General features: G+C 48.1%; 1 protein-coding gene across 1 annotated transcript in view; it reads left to right on the top strand.

Moving 5' to 3' along the window:
- Positions 1 to 7,138: 7,138 nt before the first annotated feature.
- Positions 7,139 to 23,161, top strand: part of LOC138674835 (olfactory receptor 1496-like) — a 30,278-nt gene continuing 14,255 nt past the window's right edge. The window contains exon 1 of the mRNA XM_069762651.1: positions 7,139 to 7,188. Within this exon, the coding sequence (XP_069618752.1) occupies positions 7,139 to 7,188 (50 nt within the window). The remainder of the gene's footprint in view (positions 7,189 to 23,161) is intronic.

Here is a 23,161-nt window from a genome sequence, read left to right as displayed (position 1 = left end):
TTAAAGGGACAATCCTGTTAGGCACATCCACTCTTACAGTAGAGCTTTGTGTGGATTCAGGAGCAGAGGGAAATTTTATGTCTTCTGCTTTTGCTCAGCGCCACGCAATACCTCTGGCTATGCTAGCCAAACCAGTAACCGTGAGAGTGGTGAATGGGTCGACACTTCCATTACAGATCACACATCAGACTGTCCCTTTCACGTTATCCATGTCCCCATCCCACCAGGAGACCATTTCCCTTCTTGTCCTTCCCGAGGGAATGGATGAGATTCTGCTGGGAATGCCCTGGCTTCGTTTCCACTCCCCACATATTGAGTGGACCTCTGGGAGGATATTGGGTTGGAGTGAATCCTGTAAGGGCAGATGTGTGAAAGAGTGCGTTCAGGTTTCCACCACTGAGATACCCGCAGATCTCTCTACTCTCCCCAAACACTATTGGTCTTATGCAGACGTCTTTTCCAAAAAAGCCGCGGAGACCCTTCCGCCTCACCGTCCCTATGACTGTCCTATAGATCTCTTGCCTGGAGCAGAACCTCCTCGGGGACGTGTCTATCCCCTCTCTCTCCCGGAAACGGAGGCTATGTCCCAATACATCCAGGAGAATTTGGCAAGAGGATTTATTAGGAAGTCAGTGTCACCAGCTGGGGCAGGGTTCTTCTTCGTACAGAAGAAGAATGGAGAGTTGCGTCCTTGCATAGACTACAGGGGTCTTAACGCCATCACCGTTAAAAATAAGTACCCGCTGCCCCTGATTTCTGAGCTTTTTGATAGGCTACGGGGAGCTAAGGTATTTACCAAATTAGACCTGCGGGGAGCTTATAACCTGATTCGCATTCGTGAGGGGGACGAATGGAAGACGGCGTTTAACACCAGAGATGGGCATTATGAGTATCTGGTGATGCCCTTCGGGCTCTGTAATGCCCCAGCCGTTTACCAAGACTTTGTCAACGACATCTTCCGGGATATGCTTTCCACCTCGGTCGTAGTATATCTGGATGATATTCTCATCTTCTCTCCAGATATTGACTCCCACCGGAGAGATGTTGGCAGAGTCTTCGACCTCTTACGGGCAAACTCTCTTTACGCAAAGTTGGAGAAGTGTGTGTTTGAGCAGGAGTCTTTACCTTTCTTGGGCTATATCATCTCTGCCCAAGGATTGGCTATGGATCCTGCCAAACTACAGGCTGTGATGGACTGGCAAGAACCCCATTCACTTAAAGCGGTGCAGCGCTTTATGGGGTTCATTAATTATTACCGCCAGTTCATCCCCCATTTCTCAACTTTGGTAGCTCCCTTGGTAGCCCTCACCAAGAAGGGAGCAAATCCCAAAGTGTGGTCTGAAGAGGTCTCCAGGGCCTTTTCTTCTACTAAGTCTCATTTTGCTAGCGCTCCCATCCTACATCGTCCCGATGTCGATAAGCCGTTTATAATGGAGGTGGATGCCTCTTCCGTTGGTGCTGGAGCAGTCCTCTTCCAGAAGGATGCTCAAGGTCGGAAGCATCCGTGCTTTTTCTTCTCCAAGACCTTCACACCAGCGGAGAGGAATTATTCCATCGGGGACAGGGAGTTGCTAGCGATGAAATTGGCTTTCTCTGAGTGGAGACATCTCTTGGAGGGGGCTCGTTTTCCCTTTCAAGTATTTACAGACCATAAAAATTTGCTATATTTGCAAACAGCCCAGAGGCTAAATTCTCGCCAGGCCAGATGGTCCTTATTTTTCTCCCGATTCCACTTCACCCTCCATTATGTCGCTGGGGAGAAGAACATTCGAGCTGATGCTCTTTCTCGCTCTGTTGTGTCATCTGAGGAGGAGGAAGGAGAGCCTCGGCTTATTGTTCCTTCTGAGAGCTTGAGAACCGTGGCTCCGGTGTCGCTTGAGTCTGTGCCTCCAGGCAAGACTTTTGTGCCCATAAATTTGCGACCGGAGGTTCTCTCTTGGGCTCATTCCTCCAGGGTGGGTGGACACTTTGGGACTAAAAGGACATCTGAGCTGCTGGCGAGGACGTACTGGTGGCCGCATATGCTGCGAGATGTCAGGGATTACGTTCTGGCGTGTGTCTCATGCGCCAAAAATAAGTCTCCTCGACAACGGCCGTCTGGGTTACTCTATCCCTTGCCGGTGGCAGACAGGCCCTGGGAGATGGTCGGGATGGACTTTGTAGTGGGTTTACCCAAGTCTCGCGGCTGTACCGTCATTTGGGTAATTACCGATCATTTCTCGAAAATGGTGCACTTGGTGCCGCTCCCACGGTTACCTTCTGCACGGGCCTTGGCAGCGTTGTTCATAAGACACATCTTCCGCCTACACGGCATGCCAGACAAAATTGTCAGTGACCGGGGTCCCCAGTTTGCGTCTCGGTTCTGGAGAGAGCTTTGTCGTCTTCTCAGCATTGAGTTAAATCTCTCTTCCGCATATCATCCCGAGACGAATGGGTTGGTAGAGAGGGCCAATCAGACTCTGGTCACATATCTGCGACATTTTGTTTCTGCCAGGCAGGATGACTGGGCATCTTTATTACCATGGGCAGAGTTCGCCCTTAATAACGCTGTAGCCGATTCCACCGGTCAGACTCCTTTCCTCCTTAATTACGGCCAGCATCCGCGGGTTCCTGTGCCTATGCCCATGTCCTCTGCTGACTCCAGGGTGGCAGACTGGGCAGTGGAGGCACGGGACATTTGGGACCGCACTCAGGATGCCATTCGGGCCTCGAAGGAGAGAATGAGGTCCTCCGCCGATGCACATCGGCGCCCTGCCCCGGCCTTTGCTCCTGGCGACTTGGTGTGGCTCTCCGCCCGTAACATCAGGCTGCGAGTTGAGTCCACTAAGTTTGCTCCTCGCTACTTGGGCCCATTCAAGGTCCTCGAGCAGGTTAATCCCGTGGTCTACCGCCTGGCTCTTCCTCCACGCTTGGGTATCACCGACACCTTTCATGTGTCCCTCTTGAAACCCGTATACATGTCCCGGTTTTCCGAGTCATCTGCCGGGACATCGGGTTCGTCTACGGACGATTACGAGGTGAACGCTATTTTGGGGTGCAAGGTGGTACGCGGCAAAAAGTTTTATTTGGTGGATTGGAAGGGTTATGGTCCAGAGGACAGGTCTTGGGAGCCTGCTGAAAACATTCGGGCCCCACAGCTCATTGCTGCCTTCGAGCGTAGCGAGGCCCAAGGAGGGGGGGGCCCTAGGAGGGGGGGTAATGTTAGGAGTCGAGTTTCCTCTGCTGCACAGGGGGAATCTCGATCCGTCTCCGCTGCGGTCTCCCATTCCCCTCCAGCCGCAGTGGAGTCTGCTCAGCAGGGACGTCGATCCCAGCGTCTCGCTCAGTCTGACTCTGTGAGAAGAGTTATTGCTGCTTCTCCAGCTTCTGCCTTTGAAGCCTATTCTGGTCAGCAGCGAGCGGACTTCTCTGGGACTAAGTCCTTATCTGCACACACTGAGCATGCCCAGGGCAAGATCTCCCGTTGGAGATCGAGGGTCATGTGCTCAGGCTCTGCGGCACATTCCATTGGTCCTCTTGGCAGGTCCTAGAAGGGCAAAAGTTCTGTAGCCATTTCCTGTGCTGCAGCTATATAAACTGCGCATGACCGCACGGCCATGCGCTAGTATTGTCTTACAATTGATATGTGTGTATGTGTGAGTGCAAGTCGTTCTTGGTTACCCCTTCCCTATTGAATGTCTGTTCGCGGAAGGTGTACGGTTGCTATCTAGCGCCCGACTTAGCCTACTACACGAAACACACATCACAGCGTCCTGTAGCTGTGCCTGCCAGTACGGCGCCGTGCGCCTGCCTTGCGCTTTCCATACCCAAGTCTGGGTGGTTAGTGGCGTCCGTTAGTGCGGCATCGCTCGCGCACTTGTGCGCTTATATTTCTGAAGGTTCTCTACACACCCAGTTGCGGTGTTGTGCCAGCAAGGGCCTAATCGGGCTTCAATCCCTTCTGGGGTTAAGTCCGCTGGCCACTTGCTCGCTCTCTAGTGCGGTATTGCGGTCCTGTGAATTAACAGGATCGCTTTCCTCACGCTGGGTGAGGTTTAACCCACGCGTGTTTACTTTAGTGTACCGCTATAGAGTCTGCAAATTGCTAGCAGCAGGTTCTCACCTGCACGGTGGACCCCGGACTGCGAACGCATCTTCGTCACCTGTCTTGGTGCGTTCCGCCAGTCCTAACATCTGCACAAAAGCTGTTCTATCCTGTATGCACACATGGATTTTTCCTCTCTGAACCCTGTTCACACAGGTTATATACAGATGATCAGGTTTTTAAATACATCAGATAGGGATTGCATACATTAGTTAGGACTGCTCTGATAAGGGTATACTGTGAAGATTGGTAGAGCAGCTTAGTATACATTTTTTGCAAAAAACGTATCAACCAAATACCCTGTTTTTTACATCTTTTACTAGCACTTGCGGATTACTGCAACATTTTTTCAAACTGAGTGTTTTTGGTTTTACTATTCTCTTTTGTGTCTTCAGGTTTCTTGGTGGTGTGTGAACATGATCATACAGACTTGTTCACTGTGCAAGTAGCCCATGTGTTCCTGTTTCCATAATTGTTCTCTTGTGTCTACAAGACTGGGGAGTTCCACCACTCCTCTTGGGCTATCTGCACAAAAGCTGTTCTACCCTGTATGCACACATGAATTTTTCCTCTCTGAACCCTGTTCACACAGGTTATATACAGATGATCAGGTTTTTAAATACATCAGATAGGGATTGCATACATTAGTTAGGACTGCTCTGATAAGGGTATACCGTGAAGATTGGTAGAGCAGCTTAGTATACATTTTTTGCAAAAAACGTATCAACCAAATACCCTGTTTTTTACATCTTTTACTAGCACTTGCGGATTACTGCAACATTTTTTCAAACTGAGTGTTTTTGGTTTTACTATTCTCTATTGTGTCTTCAGGTTTCTTGGTGGTGTGTGAACATGATCATACAGACTTGTTCACTGTGCAAGTAGCCCATGTGTTCCTGTTTCCATGAATCTATTTCATCCCTATGTTTTGTCTTTTCATCTTGCTAACAGTCATTATATGTGGGGGGCTGCCTTTTCCTTTGGGGTATTTCTCTGAGGCAAGTCAGGCTTGTATTTCTATCTTCAGGCTAGTCAGCTCCTCAGGCTGTGCCGAGTTGCATAGGTAGTGACAGGCGCAATCCACAGCCGCCTTTAGTTGTGTTAGGATAGGTTCAGGTATTGCGGTCTACAGAGATTCCACGTCTCAGAGCTCGTTCTATTGTTTTTGGGTTATTGTCAGATCACTGTATGTGCCCTGATTACTGCACACTGTGTTACTGGATTGCCTACACAACAATCCCCCCCTGTATACATGGCTCATCGGCTCAGCGCTCCCATCATGCATGGCTTATCTCTCCCGACTCCGCCCTCCTGTATGCATGGCTCATCTCCCCCTCCCTGTATGCATGGATGACTCATCTTCCCCTCCCTGTATGCATGGGTGGCTCATCTCCCCCCTCCCTGTATGCGTGGCTCATCTCCCTCCCTGTATGCATGGGTGGCTCTTCTCCCCCCTCCCTGTATGCATGGGTGTCTCTGGCTCATCTCCCCCCTTGTATGCATGGCTCATCGGCTCCCTGCTCCCATCATGCATGGCTCATCTCCCCCTCCCTGTATGCATGGGTGGCTCATCTTCCCCTCCCTGTATGCATGGATGGCTCATCTCCCCCCTCCCTGTATGCGTGGCTCATCTCCCTCCCTGTATGCATGGGTGGCTCATTTCCCCCCCTCCCTGTATGCATGGCTCATCAGCTCCCATTTTGCATGGCTCATCTCTCCCCCCTGGCCCCCTCCATGCATGGCTCATCGGTTCCCCCCCTGCTCCCATCTTGCATGGCTCATCTCTCCTCTCCCCCCTGGCCCCCTCCATGCATTTCTCATCGGTGCGGCTCCCCGCCGCTCCTATCTTGCATCATGGCTCATCTCTCCCCCTGGGCCCCTCCATGCATGGCTCATCAGCTCAGCTCCCAGGCTTTGCCTCTCCCATCTTGTATGGCTCGGCTGAGGCTCCCCATCCTCCTTCATCCTCATTCCTCCCCCGTCCTCCCTGGCTGGCTGTCATACTCACCTTTTCTTTCCACACCGCACAAAACGGAATCCTCCAGCTCCACCTCTGTCCCGACTCCCGGCGCAGCACCTTTTGCCTGCATGAGCGGTCACGTGGTACCGCTCATTAAGGTCATGAATATGCATCCATATTCATCACGCTAATGAGCGGTACCATGTGACTGCTCACACAGGACGAGCTGCAGTCGCTGAGACCAGACCAGGCGTTGCAGGAGTAGCGTAGGTGAGTATGAATCATACTGTATGATGTCTTCAAGGAGGCAAGCGGGGCGGATGGACGGGCAGGCGGGGGGGGGGTTGGGCAGGTGGGGTTTAAGGTGACACTGGCCGGGGTCACCTTAAACCATCACCTGCCAAACCCCCTCGCCCGCCCGCTTGCCTCCTTAACTGTAAATGAGTAAACTTGTAACATACTCTTACATTCACATTACAGCGATTTCACTTGCTATGATAGTGGATCTATTGGGATCCGGTGGCTAAAATGAACAGTGGATCTCACAAAACTTAGGTTTCATGTCGCCCGCTGGCTCTCCGAAAATGTGAAGTGAGGGCCGCATACTGACATTGAGGTTGAGGTTGAGGTGGTGGTGGCGGGCGAAGCCCAAAATTCAAATGGGCATATTTTAGCTGGGATTGTAAGGTGCTAGTGAATATGAATTCTATTATCTAGGTAACAATTTTGAATGCGGAAGGGCTCTCCCAAATGTTTAATACAGGGCCAACTGAGGGACTCAGGTTTAACGCACCTGTTGGCCCTCTGAAAATATAAAGTGAGGGCTGCAGAATGACAAGGCATTGGATGTGATGGTGGTTGCGTGCAAAGCCCAAAATTCAAATGGGCATGTTTTAGCTGGCATTGTAAGGCGCTGGGGAATATGTATTCCACTTTCTAGCAAACAATTTTGAATGAAGTAGGGAATTCTTAGATTTAGGAGTGAGAGCTCTCCCAAATGTATGATACAGGGCCACCTAAGGGCACTTACTAAACTCATATTTCATGGCACCTGCTGATTTTCAGAAAATGTTAAGCGAGGGCCACATCATAACATGGCGGTGGACATGCTGGTGGTGATGGGCAAAGCTCAAATTTCAAATGGGTATGTTTTAGCTGGCATTGTAAAGTTCTGAGGAATATGTATTCCACTATCTAGCTAACAATTCTGAATGAGGAAGGGACCTCCCAAAAGTAGGAGTGAGAGCCTTCACAAATGTAAAAGGAAAAACTGAAGCCAAAACGCTACATATACTAAAGGGGAGTTATAATTTTTTTATTATTTTTTTGTTTTATTTTGCGCTATATACAAGTAATTATGAAGGAAAGAATAGGTTTGGTTGGTAGTTCATATAAATCTGTACCACGCAATAGTCTGACATTATTCTCAGATACCACATGTGAGTCAGAAAGGCATGCAGGCATTTTCTCCATGATGTTCTTATTTAGCTTTAAGCACTTTCCCATACATTTCAGCTTTTTCTCAGGCCCTCAGAACTGTTTCCTGGGTCCAAAAGAAAAATATTTGATTTTCCCATTGACTTGCATTGGATTTGTTATTCTGTACGTTATTTCTAATATATGGATATTAGAAGGTTTTCATACTTATTTTCCCTAATCAGAATGATTCACTATTCATTTGTCATTAATCATATTCTCTAATCAAATTCCCTTTTATATAAAGCCTATGTTAATAATAATAATCTTTATATTAATATAGCGCTAACATATTCCGCAGCGCTTTACAGTTTACACACACATTATCATAGCTGTCCCCAATGGGTCTCACAATCTAAATTCCCTATCAGTATGTCTTTCAAATGTGGGAGGGAACTGGAGAACCCAGAGGAAACCCACACAATCATGGGAAAAACTCCTTGCAGATATTGTCCTTGGGATTTGAACCCAGGACTCCTGCGCTGCCAGGCTGTAGTGCTAACCACCATGATGCCCTATGTTCTACTTCTCTGAACATATTTCGCCATCATACTTAACTGTACCAAAAAGCCTCATGCAGCCTTTATCTACTCCCCATTTCCTCAAGATGGTTGGACCATCATTGTAAATAAGCCCCTGTACTTTGTGTCACTGCCACCTCACTTTAGATTGCAAGCTCGGAAGAGCAGGGTAATCATTATTTTTGCTTTAATTGTTTGATTATTGTTAACTTTGTAACTTATGACTGTTTTATATGAACTGATGACCTGTAAAGCTCTGCGGAATATGTTTGCACTTCATATATAAAGGTTATTATTTTTAGTAAATTGAAATGGTGAATTTCAAGCTTTTAGCTTTGCTATGTGTAGGAGAAAATAATCTTTTAGGTGAGCACAACTGCACAAATGCGGGCTGGCTGCTGTGCTAACACAGGGTGGAGTAGGGTGCACAGGACAAGCAGATGGACCATGAGAGAGGTGCAGGCACAGATGTTATGGTTGAGAAAGATGGGTGTGTTTGATATCTAAGATCAGTCAAAAACAGCAGGCATGTCTATTTCCATTATATCTGAGGAACTCTCACTCACCCTGACTGTAGCAGGTAAATAAGTGAAGGTACTGCAGCCGGAGACCTGTGTGACAACTAGAGTTGAGCGACCTTGACCTTCGCGAAACCCGACTATCTCAAAAGTCGGGTCGAGTGAAATCGCCCGATTATGACGTAAAGTCGGGATCGACCGAAACACGAAACCCAATGCAAGTCAATGGGGCAGCATAGTCGGCAGTGAGTGGGGGCCAGGAAAACACCTAGAGTGCCCATTTTAATGTCAAAACCATCCATTCTTCTTAATGAAGCTTGTCAAGCGTAATTTACCTTATAATAATTGGAAGGCATTTGAAATTGGGGGTCATTTGGCTAAAGTTGTGGTGGGTAGGGCTGGTTCAAGTAATTAGTGGGCCCAGGAAATCTGGACCACGTCACGGCAGTGGAGCAGGGAGAGGTAAGTATTTCAACTTTGCAAGTGCTGTGTTCCTGAGCAAGCAGGGGGGGCCCACTCGTTGGCATTGGCACTGGCACAGGGCCCCTCAAAGTACAGCGGTGTGTTTGCACGGCGGGGGCGCCTCCCACCGGCAGCAACACTTTTGCGTACCATGAGAGGCCCTGTGCCAGTGACGTCGCCAACTAGTATTCCTCCCCCCACCTGATGAAGGAACCTGCACTTTCATCTGCACCTTCCTGATTGTCCCCGTGTAAGGTGGTATGGTATGCGGGAAGGGGGACCTGACTTTCAGCAGGGTCACAATCTTGCAGTGTAGCGTGCACGGGAAATGTTGCGTTATGGGTCAATGTACCAGCAGACTCATCTATCACTGGCTGGGCAATGGGCAGGATGAGGAGGAAACACAGATATAGGCCCAAAGAATAAAGTGGGCTAAATGCAGTTCAAAATTGGTAACACAGGACTAATCAGGGGGCATTGCAGTGGAGGACAACTGGAATGAGAGGCTGACACAGAGAGTAGGCCCAAATCAGTAAGTAGTCGAAATGCAGTTCAAAATTGGCAACAGTAGTAAACAGGCGGCACAGCTTTGTTCAGTGGAGGAGAACAGCAAGGAGTGGCAGACACCGATAGTAGGCCCCAACCCAACTAGTAGGCCAAATGCAGTCTAACATTAACAACTACTTAACGAGCGCCTGAAAACGGAATTTCAGGACAGGAAACCAGGAGAACAGCAAGGAGCGGCAGACACCGATAGTAGGCCCCAAACCAACTAGTACGCCAAATGCAGTTGTTCCGTTTAACCACAATTTAATGAGAGCCTGAAGATAGAAGTTCAGGAAAGGCAACCTGGAGAACACCTTGGAGTGGAACACACCATCTCTCTACACCCCATACCCAATTTGTAGGCCTAATGCAGCGTAGTTTCCAACAACTACTAAACGAGAGCATGATGATCGAAGCATTGGCGAGGAAACCTGGGGAACACCTTGGAGTGGAACACACCATCTCTCTACAGTGGAACACACCATCTCTCTACACCCCATACCCAATTTGTAGGCCTAATGCAGCGTAGTTTCCAACAACTACTAAACGAGAGCCGGAAGATCGAAGCAATGGAGAGGAAACCTGGGGAACACCTTGGAGTGGAACACACCATCTCTCTACACCCCATACCCATTTTGTAGGCCTAATGCAGCGTAGTTTCCAACAACTACTAAACGAGAGCCGGAAGATCGAAGCAATGGAGAGGAAACCTGGGGAACACCTTGGAGTGGAACACACCATCTCTCTACAGTGGAACACACCATCTCTCTACACCCCATACCCAATTTGTAGGCCTAATGCAGCGTAGTTTCCAACAACTACTAAATGAGAGCCGGAAGATCGAAGCTCAGGAAAGGCAACCTGGGGAACACCTTGGAGTGGAACACACCATCTCTCTACACCCCATACCCAATTTGTAGGCCCAATGCAGCGTAGTTTCCAACAACTACTAAACGAGAGCCGGAAGATCGAAGCTCAGGAAAGGCAACCTGGGGAACACCTTGGAGTGTAACAAACCCTCTCTCTACACCACGGAAGGGCTGATTCTTAGGAAGGAAGGCTGTCGGAAAGAAGCAGGGCACGTCCGAGGGTGATTATATTCTTATTAGGTATATACTCACCCTCGGACACGCCCTGCTTCTTTATTTGTAATGAATGTTTATTTGCAATGTGGTTTTGACTTACTCTATTTTTTTGGTAAATAATGATTTTATTATTTTCATTGTTTTGCATCTTCTTGGCAATAATATAAAGAAGACGCGACAGGACAACACTCGGTGGATGCCATATCTGTGTTTAAAATTGAAAAAACCTTTCAGTTAACTACTTGCAGGAGAAAGTTATTGTAGCTGGTGGCCATTTTTAGTACTGTACCAGATTTTTGTTGTATGTGTTTGTTTTTAATGTTAAAATGTCTGCATTTGATATCTCTCCAGTATTTTCTTTTTTATAAGCAAAATACTTATTTTTATATTTTCTGATGTTGGTTCCAGGGGTACACGGGCAGCAGTGGTGTGGTCAGTGGAGGCCTAGTGGAAGGAGTGACCGCAGACAGGCATCGAAGGCCTAAAATAATAACACATGGCTGTAGGCAATTTTAAATTGGTTACAGGGGTACACGGGCAGCAGTGGTGTGGTCAGTGGAGGCCTAGTGGAAGGAGTGACCGCAGACAGGCATCGAAGGCCTAAAATAATAACACATGGCTGTAGGCAATTTTAAATTGGTTCCAGGGGTACACGGGCAGCAGTGGTGTGGTCAGTGGAGGCCTAGTGGAAGGAGTGACCACAGACAGGCATCGAAGGCCTAAAATAATAACACATGGCTGTAGGCAATTTTAAATTGGTTCCAGGGGTACACGGGCAGCAGTGGTGTGGTCAGTGGAGGCCTAGTGGAAGGAGTGACCGCAGACAGGCATCGAAGGCCTAAAATAATAACACATGGCTGTAGGCAATTTTAAATTGGTTCCAGGGGTACACGGGCAGCAGTGGTGTGGTCAGTGGAGGCCTAGTGGAAGGAGTGACCGCAGACAGGCATCGAAGGCCTAAAATAATAACACATGGCTGTAGGCAATTTTAAATTGGTTCCAGGGGTACACGGGCAGCAGTGGTGTGGTCAGTGGAGGCCTAGTAGAAGGAGTCACCGCAGACAGGCATCGAAGGCCTAAAATAATAACACATGGCTGTAGGCAATTTTAAATTGGTTACAGGGGTACACGGGCAGCAGTGGTGTGGTCAGTGGAGGCCTAGTGGAAGGAGTAACCGCAGACAGGCATCGAAGGCCTAAAATAATAACACATGGCTGTAGGCAATTTTACATTGGTTCCAGGGGTACACGGGCAGCAGTGGTGTGGTCAGTGGAGGCCTAGTGGAAGGAGTCACCGCAGACAGGCATCGAAGGCCTAAAATAATAACACATGGCTGTAGGCAATTTTAAATTGGTTCCAGGGGTACACGGGCAGCAGTGGTGTGGTCAGTGGAGGCCTAGTGGAAGGAGTGACCGCAGACAGGCATCGAAGGCCTAAAATAATAACACATGGCTGTAGGCAATTTTAAATTGGTTCCAGGGGTACACGGGCAGCAGTGGTGTGGTCAGTGGAGGCCTAGTGGAAGGAGTCACCGCAGACAGGCATCGAAGGCCTAAAATAATAACACATGGCTGTAGGCAATTTTAAATTGGTTACAGGGGTACACGGGAAGCAGTGGTGTGGTCAGTGGAGGCCTAGTGGAAGGAGTAACCGCAGACAGGCATCGAAGACCTAAAATAATAACACATGGCTGTAGGCAATTTTAAATTGGTTCCAGGGGTACACGGGCAGCAGTGGTGTGGTCAGTGGAGGCCTAGTGGAAGGAGTCACCGCAGACAGGCATCGAAGGCCTAAAATAATAACACATGGCTGTAGGCAATTTTAAATTGGTTACAGGGGTACACGGGCAGCAGTGGTGTGGTCAGTGGAGGCCTAGTGGAAGGAGTAACCGCAGACAGGCATCGAAGGCCTAAAATAATAACACATGGCTGTAGGCAATTTTAAATTGGTTCCAGGGGTACACGGGCAGCAGTGGTGTGGTCAGTGGAGGCCTAGTGGAAGGAGTGACCGCAGACAGGCATCGAAGGCCTAAAATAATAACACATGGCTGTAGGCAATTTTAAATTGGTTCCAGGGGTACACGGGCAGCAGTGGTGTGGTCAGTGGAGGCCTAGTGGAAGGAGTGACCGCAGACAGGCATCGAAGGCCTAAAATAATAACACATGGCTGTAGGCAATTTTAAATTGGTTACAGGGGTACACGGGCAGCAGTGGTATGGTCAGTGGAGGCCTAGTGGAAGGAGTGACCGCAGACAGGCATCGAAGGCCTAAAATAATAACACATGGCTGTAGGCAATTTTAAATTGGTTCCAGGGGTACACGGGCAGCAGTGGTGTGGTCAGTGGAGGCCTAGTGGAAGGAGTGACCACAGACAGGCATCGAAGGCCTAAAATAATAACACATGGCTGTAGGCAATTTTAAATTGGTTCCAGGGGTACACGGGCAGCAGTGGTGTGGTCAGTGGAGGCCTAGTGGAAGGAGTAACCGCAGACAGGCATCGAAGGCCTAAAATAATAACACATGGCTGTAGGCAATTTTAAATTGGTTCCAGGGGTACACGGGCAGCAGTGGTGTGGTCAGTGGAGGCCTAGTGGAAGGAGTGACCGCAGACAGGCATCGAAGGCTTAAAATAATAACACATGGCTGTAGGCAATTTTAAATTGGTTCCAAGGGTACACGGGCAGCAGTGGTGTGGTCAGTGGAGGCCTAGTGGAAGGAGTGACCGCAGACAGGCATCGAAGGCCTAAAATAATAACACATGGCTGTAGGCAATTTTAAATTGATTCCAGGGGTACACGGGCAGCAGTGGTGTGGTCAGTGGAGGCCTAGTGGAAGGAGTCACCGCAGACAGGCATCGAAGGCCTAAAATAATAACACATGGCTGTAGGCAATTTTAAATTGGTTACAGGGGTACACGGGCAGCAGTGGTGTGGTCAGTGGAGGCCTAGTGGAAGGAGTGACCGCAGACAGGCATCGAAGGCTTAAAATAATAACACATGGCTGTAGGCAATTTTAAATTGGTTCCAGGGGTACACGGGCAGCAGTGGTGTGGTCAGTGGAGGCCTAGTGGAAGGAGTGACCGCAGACAGGCATCGAAGGCCTAAAATAATAACACATGGCTGTAGGCAATTTTAAATTGGTTACAGGGGTACACGGGAAGCAGTGGTGTGGTCAGTGGAGGCCTAGTGGAAGGAGTAACCGCAGACAGGCATCGAAGGCCTAAAATAATAACACATGGCTGTAGGCAATTTTAAATTGGTTCCAGGGGTACACGGGCAGTAGTGGTGTGGTCAGTGGAGGCCTAGTGGAAGGAGTCACCGCAGACAGGCATCGAAGGCCTAAAATAATAACACATGGCTGTAGGCAATTTTAAATTGGTTACAGGGGTACACGGGCAGCAGTGGTGTGGTCAGTGGAGGCCTAGTGGAAGGAGTAACCGCAGACAGGCATCGAAGGCCTAAAATAATAACACATGGCTGTAGGCAATTTTAACTTGGTTCCAGGGGTACACGGGCAGCAGTGGTGTGGTCAGTGGAGGCCTAGTGGAAGGAGTGACCGCAGACAGGCATCGAAGGCCTAAAATAATAACACATGGCTGTAGGCAATTTTAAATTGGTTCCAGGGGTACATGGGCAGCAGTGGTGTGGTCAGTGGAGGCCTAGTGGAAGGAGTGACCGCAGACAGGCATCGAAGGCCTAAAATAATAACACATGGCTGTAGGCAATTTTAAATTGGTTCCAGGGGTACACGGGCAGCAGTGGTGTGGTCAGTGGAGGCCTAGTGGAAGGAGTGACCGCAGACAGGCATCGAAGGCCTAAAATAATAACACATGGCTGTAGGCAATTTTAAATTGGTTCCAGGGGTACACGGGCAGCAGTGGTGTGGTCAGTGGAGGCCTAGTGGAAGGAGTCACCGCAGACAGGCATCGAAGGCCTAAAATAATAACACATGGCTGTAGGCAATTTTAAATTGGTTACAGGGGTACACGGGCAGCAGTGGTGTGGTCAGTGGAGGCCTAGTGGAAGGAGTCACCGCAGACAGGCATCGAAGGCCTAAAATAATAACACATGGCTGTAGGCAAATTTAAATTGGTTACAGGGGTACACGGGCAGCAGTGGTGTGGTCAGTGGAGGCCTAGTGGAAGGAGTGACCGCAGACAGGCATCGAAGGCTTAAAATAATAACACATGGCTGTAGGCAATTTTAAATTGGTTCCAGGGGTACACGGGCAGCAGTGGTGTGGTCAGTGGAGGCCTAGTGGAAGGAGTCACCGCAGACAGGCATCGAAGGCCTAAAATAATAACACATGGCTGTAGGCAATTTTAAATTGGTTACAGGGGTACACGGGAAGCAGTGGTGTGGTCAGTGGAGGCCTAGTGGAAGGAGTAACCGCAGACAGGCATCGAAGGCCTAAAATAATAACACATGGCTGTAGGCAATTTTAAATTGGTTCCAGGGGTACACGGGCAGTAGTGGTGTGGTCAGTGGAGGCCTAGTGGAAGGAGTCACCGCAGACAGGCATCGAAGGCCTAAAATAATAACACATGGCTGTAGGCAATTTTAAATTGGTTACAGGGGTACACGGGCAGCAGTGGTGTGGTCAGTGGAGGCCTAGTGGAAGGAGTAACCGCAGACAGGCATCGAAGGCCTAAAATAATAACACATGGCTGTAGGCAATTTTAACTTGGTTCCAGGGGTACACGGGCAGCAGTGGTGTGGTCAGTGGAGGCCTAGTGGAAGGAGTGACCGCAGACAGGCATCGAAGGCCTAAAATAATAACACATGGCTGTAGGCAATTTTAAATTGGTTCCAGGGGTACATGGGCAGCAGTGGTGTGGTCAGTGGAGGCCTAGTGGAAGGAGTGACCGCAGACAGGCATCGAAGGCCTAAAATAATAACACATGGCTGTAGGCAATTTTAAATTGGTTCCAGGGGTACACGGGCAGCAGTGGTGTGGTCAGTGGAGGCCTAGTGGAAGGAGTGACCGCAGACAGGCATCGAAGGCCTAAAATAATAACACATGGCTGTAGGCAATTTTAAATTGGTTCCAGGGGTACACGGGCAGCAGTGGTGTGGTCAGTGGAGGCCTAGTGGAAGGAGTCACCGCAGACAGGCATCGAAGGCCTAAAATAATAACACATGGCTGTAGGCAATTTTAAATTGGTTACAGGGGTACACGGGCAGCAGTGGTGTGGTCAGTGGAGGCCTAGTGGAAGGAGTGACCGCAGACAGGCATCGAAGGCCTAAAATAATAACACATGGCTGTAGGCAATTTTAAATTGGTTCCAGGGGTACACGGGCAGCAGTGGTGTGGTCAGTGGAGGCCTAGTGGAAGGAGTCACCGCAGACAGGCATCAAAGGCCTAAAATAATAACACATGGCTGTAGGCAATTTTAAATTGGTTACAGGGGTACACGGGCAGCAGTGGTGTGGTCAGTGGAGGCCTAGTGGAAGGAGTGACCACAGACAGGCATCGAAGGCCTAACATAACAAAAATGTCAATACAATGGTATTGTCAGTGGCAGGCATTGAAGGATGTCAGCGCATAGACTAAACATTGGTGGAGCTGTGAGATAATTTTGCAAGTGGTAGAGCACTGTTTGAGCTGGGGTGGGGGGAAACTGTCTTGTGGCCGGCGGTACAGGCCCAGGGCCCCTCATATTACAACGGTGTGTCTGACGTTGGGTGCGCACCACCACCGCCAGAGACACTTTATTGTACTAGGAGGGACCCAGTGGCAGTGCCGTCGACCAAAAGCGGGCTCACCCACCTCTTCAGACAAAATGCACTCTCACGGGTGCTTTCGCCAAGTGTCGATACCACGGCCCCGTGTGGGGAGTTTGGCCATTTAGTGAGGTGTAAACATGTCGTATGCTGGACAATCAGGTGCAGAAAATTACGAGATTGGAAAAGGCATTCAGAATAGTCCACAGGCAAGACCTTTTCATAGGAAAGCTAGGTGTCAGCCGGGCAAGGTGGGGCAAAAGATTTCGAAATCCAGTTGTGGTTCATTTTAATGAAGGTTAGATCATCTACATTTTGGGTAGCCAGACGAGTCCTTTTTTCTGTTAGTATTGAACCTGCAGCACTGAATACTCTTTCGGATAGGACACTAGCTGCCGGGCAAGCAAGCTCCTGCAATGCATATTCTGCCAATTCTGGCCAGGTGTCTAATTTTGATGCCCAGTAATCAAATGGGAATGACGGTTGAGGGAGAACATCGATAAGGGATGAAAAATAGTTTGTAACCATACTGGACAAATGTTGTCTCCTGTCACTTTGAATTGATGCTGCAGTACCTGTCCTGTCTGCGGTCATAGCAAAATCACTCCACAACCTGGTCAGAAAACCCCTCTGGCCAACGCCACTTCTGATTTCTGCCCCTCTAACACCTCTGGTCTGCTGGCCCCTGCAGCTCGTGTGAGAACGATCACGGGCGCTGTGTGCAGGGAATGCCAGAAGCAAACGGTCAACAAGAGTTGATTGTTTGGTTGCTAATATTAGTTCCAAGTTCTCATGTGGCATTATATTTTGCAATTTGCCTTTATAGCGAGGATCAAGGAGGCAGGCCAACCAGTAATCGTCATCGTTCATCATTTTTGTTATGCGTGTGTCCCTTTTGAGGATACGTAAGGCATAATCCGCCATGTGGGCCAAAGTTCCAGTTCTCAAATCTGCGGTTGTGCTTGGTTGAGGGGCAGTTTCAGGCAAATCCACGTCACTTTATGACGTGGATTTATGACTTTATGACGTCAGTTTTTATGAAGAGGTAAGCTATAGACTGGACCACGGTGAGTCATTGGACGTGGTATATCTCGATTTTTCCAAAGCGTTTGATACCGTGCCGCACAAGAGGTTGCTACACAAAATGAGAATGCTTGGTCTGGGGGAAAATGTGTGTAAATGGGTTAGTAACTGGCTTAGTGATAGAAAGCAGAGGGTGGTTATAAATGGTATAGTCTCTAACTGGGTCGCTGTGACCAGTGGGGTACCGCAGGGGTCAGTATTGGGACCTGTTCTCTTCAACATATTCATTAATGATCTGGTAGAAGGTTTACACAGTAAAATATCGATATTTGCAGATGATACAAAACTATGTAAAGCAGTTAATACAAGAGAAGATAGTATTCTGCTACAGATGGATCTGGATAAGTTGGAAACTTGGGCTGAAAGGTGGCAGATGAGGTTTAACAATGATAAATGTAAGGTTATACACATGGGAAGAGGGAATCAATATCACCATTACACACTGAACGGGAAACCACTGGGTAAATCTGACAGGGAGAAGGACTTGGGGATCCTAGTTAATGATAAACTTACCTGGAGCAGCCAGTGCCAGGCAGCAGCTGCCAAGGCAAACAGGATCATGGGGTGCATTAAAAGAGGTCTGGATACACATGATGAGAGCATTATACTGCCTCTGTACAAATCCCTAGTTAGACCGCACATGGAGTACTGTGTCCAGTTTTGGGCACCGGTGCTCAGGAAGGATATAATGGAACTAGAGAGAGTACAAAGGAGGGCAACAAAATTAATAAAGGGGATGGGAGAACTACAATACCCAGATAGATTAGCGAAATTAGGATTATTTAGTCTAGAAAAAAGACGACTGAGGGGCGATCTAATAACCATGTATAAGTATATAAGGGGACAATACAAATATCTCGCTGAGGATCTGTTTATACCAAGGAAGGTGACGGGCACAAGGGGGCATTCTTTGCGTCTGGAGGAGAGAAGGTTTTTCTACCAACATAGAAGAGGATTCTTTACTGTTAGGGCAGTGAGAATCTGGAATTGCTTGCCTGAGGAGGTGGTGATGGCGAACTCAGTCAAGGGGTTCAAGAGAGGCCTGGATGACTTCCTGGAGCAGAACAATATTGTATCATACAATTATTAGGTTCTGTAGAAGGACGTAGATCTGGGTATTTATTATGATGGAATATAGGCTGAACTGGATGGACAAATGTCTTTTTTCGGCCTTACTAACTATGTTACTATGTTACTATGTTACTTGTGTCCCTCAAAAAACCAGAACCCGGCCTTGCCGCGCCACCAATTTCCAGTGGCCCCGGAAAAGCTTCCTCATTAAAAATATAATCATCCCCATCATCCTCCTCGTCCTCCTCCTCCTCTTCGCCCGCTACCTCGTCCTGTACACTGCCCTGGCCAGACAATGGCTGACTGTCATCAAGGCTTTCCTCTTCCTCAGCTGCAGACGCCTGATCCTTTATGTGCGTCAAACTTTGCATCAGCAGACGCATTAGGGGGATGCTCATGCTTATTATGGCGTTGTCTGCACTAACCAGCCGTGTGCATTCCTCAAAACACTGAAGGACTTGACACATGTCTTGAATCTTCGACCACTGCACACCTGACAACTCCATGTCTGCCATCCTACTGCCTGCCCGTGTATGTGTATCCTCCCACAAAAACATAACAGCCCGCCTCTGTTCACACAGTCTCTGAAGCATGTGCAGTGTTGAGTTCCACCTTGTTGCAACGTCTATGATTAGGCGATGCTGGGGAAGGTTCAAAGAACGCTGATAGGTCTGCATACGGCTGGAGTGTACGGGCGAACGGCGGATATGTGAGCAAAGTCCACGCACTTTGAGGAGCAGGTCGGATAACCCCGGATAACTTTTCAGGAAGCACTGCACCACCAGGTTTAAGGTGTGAGCCAGGCAAGGAATGTGTTTCAGTTGGGAAAGGGAGATGGCAGCCATGAAATTCCTTCCGTTATCACTCACTACCTTGCCTGCCTCAAGATCTACAGTGCCCAGCCACGACTGCGTTTCTTTCTGCAAGAACTCGGACAGAACTTCCGCGGTGTGACTGTTGTCGCCCAAACACTTCATAGCCAATACAGCCTGCTGACGTTTGCCAGTAGCTGCCCCATAATGGGAGACCTGGTGTGCAACAGTGGCAGCTGCGGATGGAGTGGTTGTGCGACTGCGGTCTGTGGACGAGCTCTCGCTTCTGCAGGAGGACGAGGAGGAGGAGGAGGAGGAGGGGGTGCGAACGGCTACAGCCAATTGTTTCCTAGACCGTGGGCTAGGCAGAACTGTCCCAAACTTGCTGTCCCCTGTGGACCCTGCATCCACCACATTTACCCAGTGTGCCGTGATGGACACGTAACGTCCCTGGCCATGCCTACTGGTCCATGCATCTGTTGTCAGGTGCACCTTTGTGCTCACAGATTGCCTGAGTGCATGGACGATGCGCTCTTTAACATGCTGGTGGAGGGCTGGGATGGCTTTTCTGGAAAAAAAGTGTCGACTGGGTAGCTCGTAGCGTGGTACAGCGTAGTCCATCAGGGCTTTGAAAGCTTCGCTTTCAACTAACCGGTAGGGCATCATCTCTAACGAGATTAGTCTAGCTATGTGTGCGTTCAAACCCTGTGTACGCGGATGCTAGGCTAAGTACTTCCTTTTTCTAACCATAGTCTCATGTAGGGTGAGCTGGACTGGAGAGCTGGAGATCGTGGAACTAGCGGGGGTGCCGGTGGACATGGCAGACTGAGAGACGGTGGGAGATGGTATTGTTGCCACCGGTGCCCTAGATGCAGTGTTTCCTACTACGAAACTGGTGATTCCCTGACCCTGACGGCTTTGGCCTGGCAAAGAAACCTGCACAGATACTGCAGGTGGTGCGGAAAATGGTGGCCCTACACTGCCGGAAGGGATGTTGCGTTGCTGACTAGCTTCATTGGCCGAGGGTGCTACAACCTTAAGGGACGTTTGGTAGTTAGTCCAGGCTTGCAAATGCATGGTGGTTAAATGTCTATGCATGCAACTTGTATTGAGACTTTTCAGATTCTGTCCTCTGCTTAAGGTAGTTGAACATTTTTGACAGATGACTTTGCGCTGATCAATTGGATGTTGTTTAAAAAAATGCCAGACTGCACTCTTTCTAGCATCGGATACCTTTTCAGGCATTGCAGACTGAGCTTTAACCGGATGGCCACGCTGTCCTCCAACAGGTTTTAGCTTTGCCACGCGTTTTGGGCAAGATACGGGCCCGGCAGATGGAACCTGTTGCGATGTTGATGCCTGCTGCGGCCCCTCCTCCTCCGCTTAAGAACTGCTGCCGCCTGCACCCTGTTCCCCCAATGGCTGCCAATCGGGGTCAAGAACTGGGTCATCTATTACCTCTTCTTGTAGCTCGTGTGCAACTTCGTCTGTGTCACCGTGTCGGTCGGTGGTATAGCGTTCGTGATGGGGCAACATAGTCTCATCAGGGTCTGATTCTTGATCAGCACCCTGCGAGGGCAATGTTCGGTCTGAGTCAAAGGACCAGCATAGTAGTCTGGCTGTGGCTGTGCATCAGTGCACTCCATGTCAGATTCAACTTGTAATGGGCATGGACTGTTAACTGCTTCACTTTCTAAGCCAGGGACGGTATGTGTAAAGAGCTCCATGGAGTAACCCGTTGTGTCGCCTGCTGCATTCTTCTCTGTTGTTGTTTTTGCTGAAGAGGACAAGGAAGCGACTTGTCCCTGACCGTGAACATCCACTAACGACGCGCTGCTTTGACATTTACCAGTTTCACGAGAGGAGGCAAAAGAGCTAGAGGCTGAGTCAGCAAGATAAGCCAAAACTTGCTCTTGCTGCTCCGGCTTTAAAAGCGGTTTTCCTACTCCCAGAAAAGGGAGCGTTCGAGGCCTTGTGTAGCCAGACGACGAACCTGGCTCCACAGCTCCAGACTTAGGTGCAATATTTTTTTTCCCACGACCAGCTGATGCTCCACCACTACCACTACCCTCATTACCAGCTGACAATGAACGCCCCCGGCCACGACCTCTTCCACCATACTTCCTCATTGTTTTAAAAACGTAAACAAACTAACGGTATTTGTTGCTGTCACACAAATTACACGGTGAGCTATAATTTCAGTATGATTTAGCTACCCCTTTACAGGTGAGTGAGACCACAACGAAAATCAGGCACAATGTTACACACTCTGTTGTTGGTGGCAACAAATGAGAGAGATGCCACACACGCAGGACTGTCACTGAAGCACAAATGTAAATATTAATCTCCCACTGATTTGATTTTTTTTTTTTTTCAGGGAGACTTTAGGAAAAAAAAAATAGAATAAAATGATTTTTTCAGGAAGAATTTAGAAACCAAATAAAATAAAATGATTTTTTCAGGGAGAATTTAGAAAACAAATAAAACAAAAAAAGGCTTTCTATGGCCCACTGAGTGAGAGATGACGCACACAGGAGTCAGGAGTGGCACACAAGCCCAGAGGCCAATATTTATCTCCCACTGATTGATGTAGTGATTTTTTCAGGTAGATTTTGGAACCCAAATCAAGCTAAAAAAATAATAGGCTTTCTATGGCCCACAATTGGAGAGAGAGAGAGAGATGGCACACCCAGGAGTCAAGACTGGCACACAAGCAGAAAGGGCAATATTAATCTCCCACTGATTTGTTTTTTTTTTTTTTTTTTCAGGGAGACTTTAGGAAAAAAAAAATAGAATAAAATGATTTTTTCAGGAAGAATTTAGAAACCAAATAAAATAAAATGATTTTTTCAGGGAGAATTTAGAAAACAAATAAAACAAAAAAAGGCTTTCTATGGCCCACTGAGTGAGAGATGACGCACACAGGAGTCAGGAGTGGCACACAAGCCCAGAGGCCAATATTTATCTCCCACTGATTGATGTAGTGATTTTTTCAGGTAGATTTTGGAACCCAAATCAAGCTAAAAAAAATAATAGGCTTTCTATGGCCCACAATTGGAGAGAGAGAGATGGCACACCCAGGAGTCAAGACTGGCACACAAACAGAAAGGGCAATATTAATCTCCCACTGATTTGTTTTTTTTGTTTTTTTTTCAGGGAGACTTTAGGAAAAAAAATAGAATAAAATGATTTTTTCAGGAAGAATTTAGAAACCAAATAAAATAAAATGATTTTTTCAGGGAGAATTTAGAAAACAAATAAAACAAAAAAAGGCTTTCTATGGCCCACTGAGTGAGAGATGACGCACACAGGAGTCAGGAGTGGCACACAAGCCCAGAGGCCAATATTTATCTCCCACTGATTGATGTAGTGATTTTTTCAGGTAGATTTTGGAACCCAAATCAAGCTAAAAAAATAATAGGCTTTCTATGGCCCACAATTGGAGAGAGAGAGAGAGAGATGGCACACCCAGGAGTCAAGACTGGCACACAAGCAGAAAGGGCAATATTAATCTCCCACTGATTTGTTTTTTTGTTTTTTTTTTCAGGGAGACTTTAGGAAAAAAAAATAGAATAAAATGATTTTTTCAGGAAGAATTTAGAAACCAAATAAAATAAAATGATTTTTTCAGGGAGAATTTAGAAAACAAATAAAACAAAAAAAGGCTTTGTATGGCCCACTGAGTGAGAGATGACGCACACAGGAGTCAGGAGTGGCACACAAGCCCAGAGGCCAATATTTATCTCCCACTGATTGATGTAGTGATTTTTTCAGGTAGATTTTGGAACCCAAATCAAGCTAAAAAAAATAATAGGCTTTCT

The sequence above is a fragment of the Ranitomeya imitator genome, chromosome 4 (genome assembly GCF_032444005.1).
Source record: "Ranitomeya imitator isolate aRanImi1 chromosome 4, aRanImi1.pri, whole genome shotgun sequence".
Lineage (NCBI taxonomy): Eukaryota > Metazoa > Chordata > Amphibia > Anura > Dendrobatidae > Ranitomeya > Ranitomeya imitator.
The sequence above is the reverse complement of the archived record's forward strand: the minus strand, read 5'-3'. Positions and strand labels throughout refer to the sequence as shown.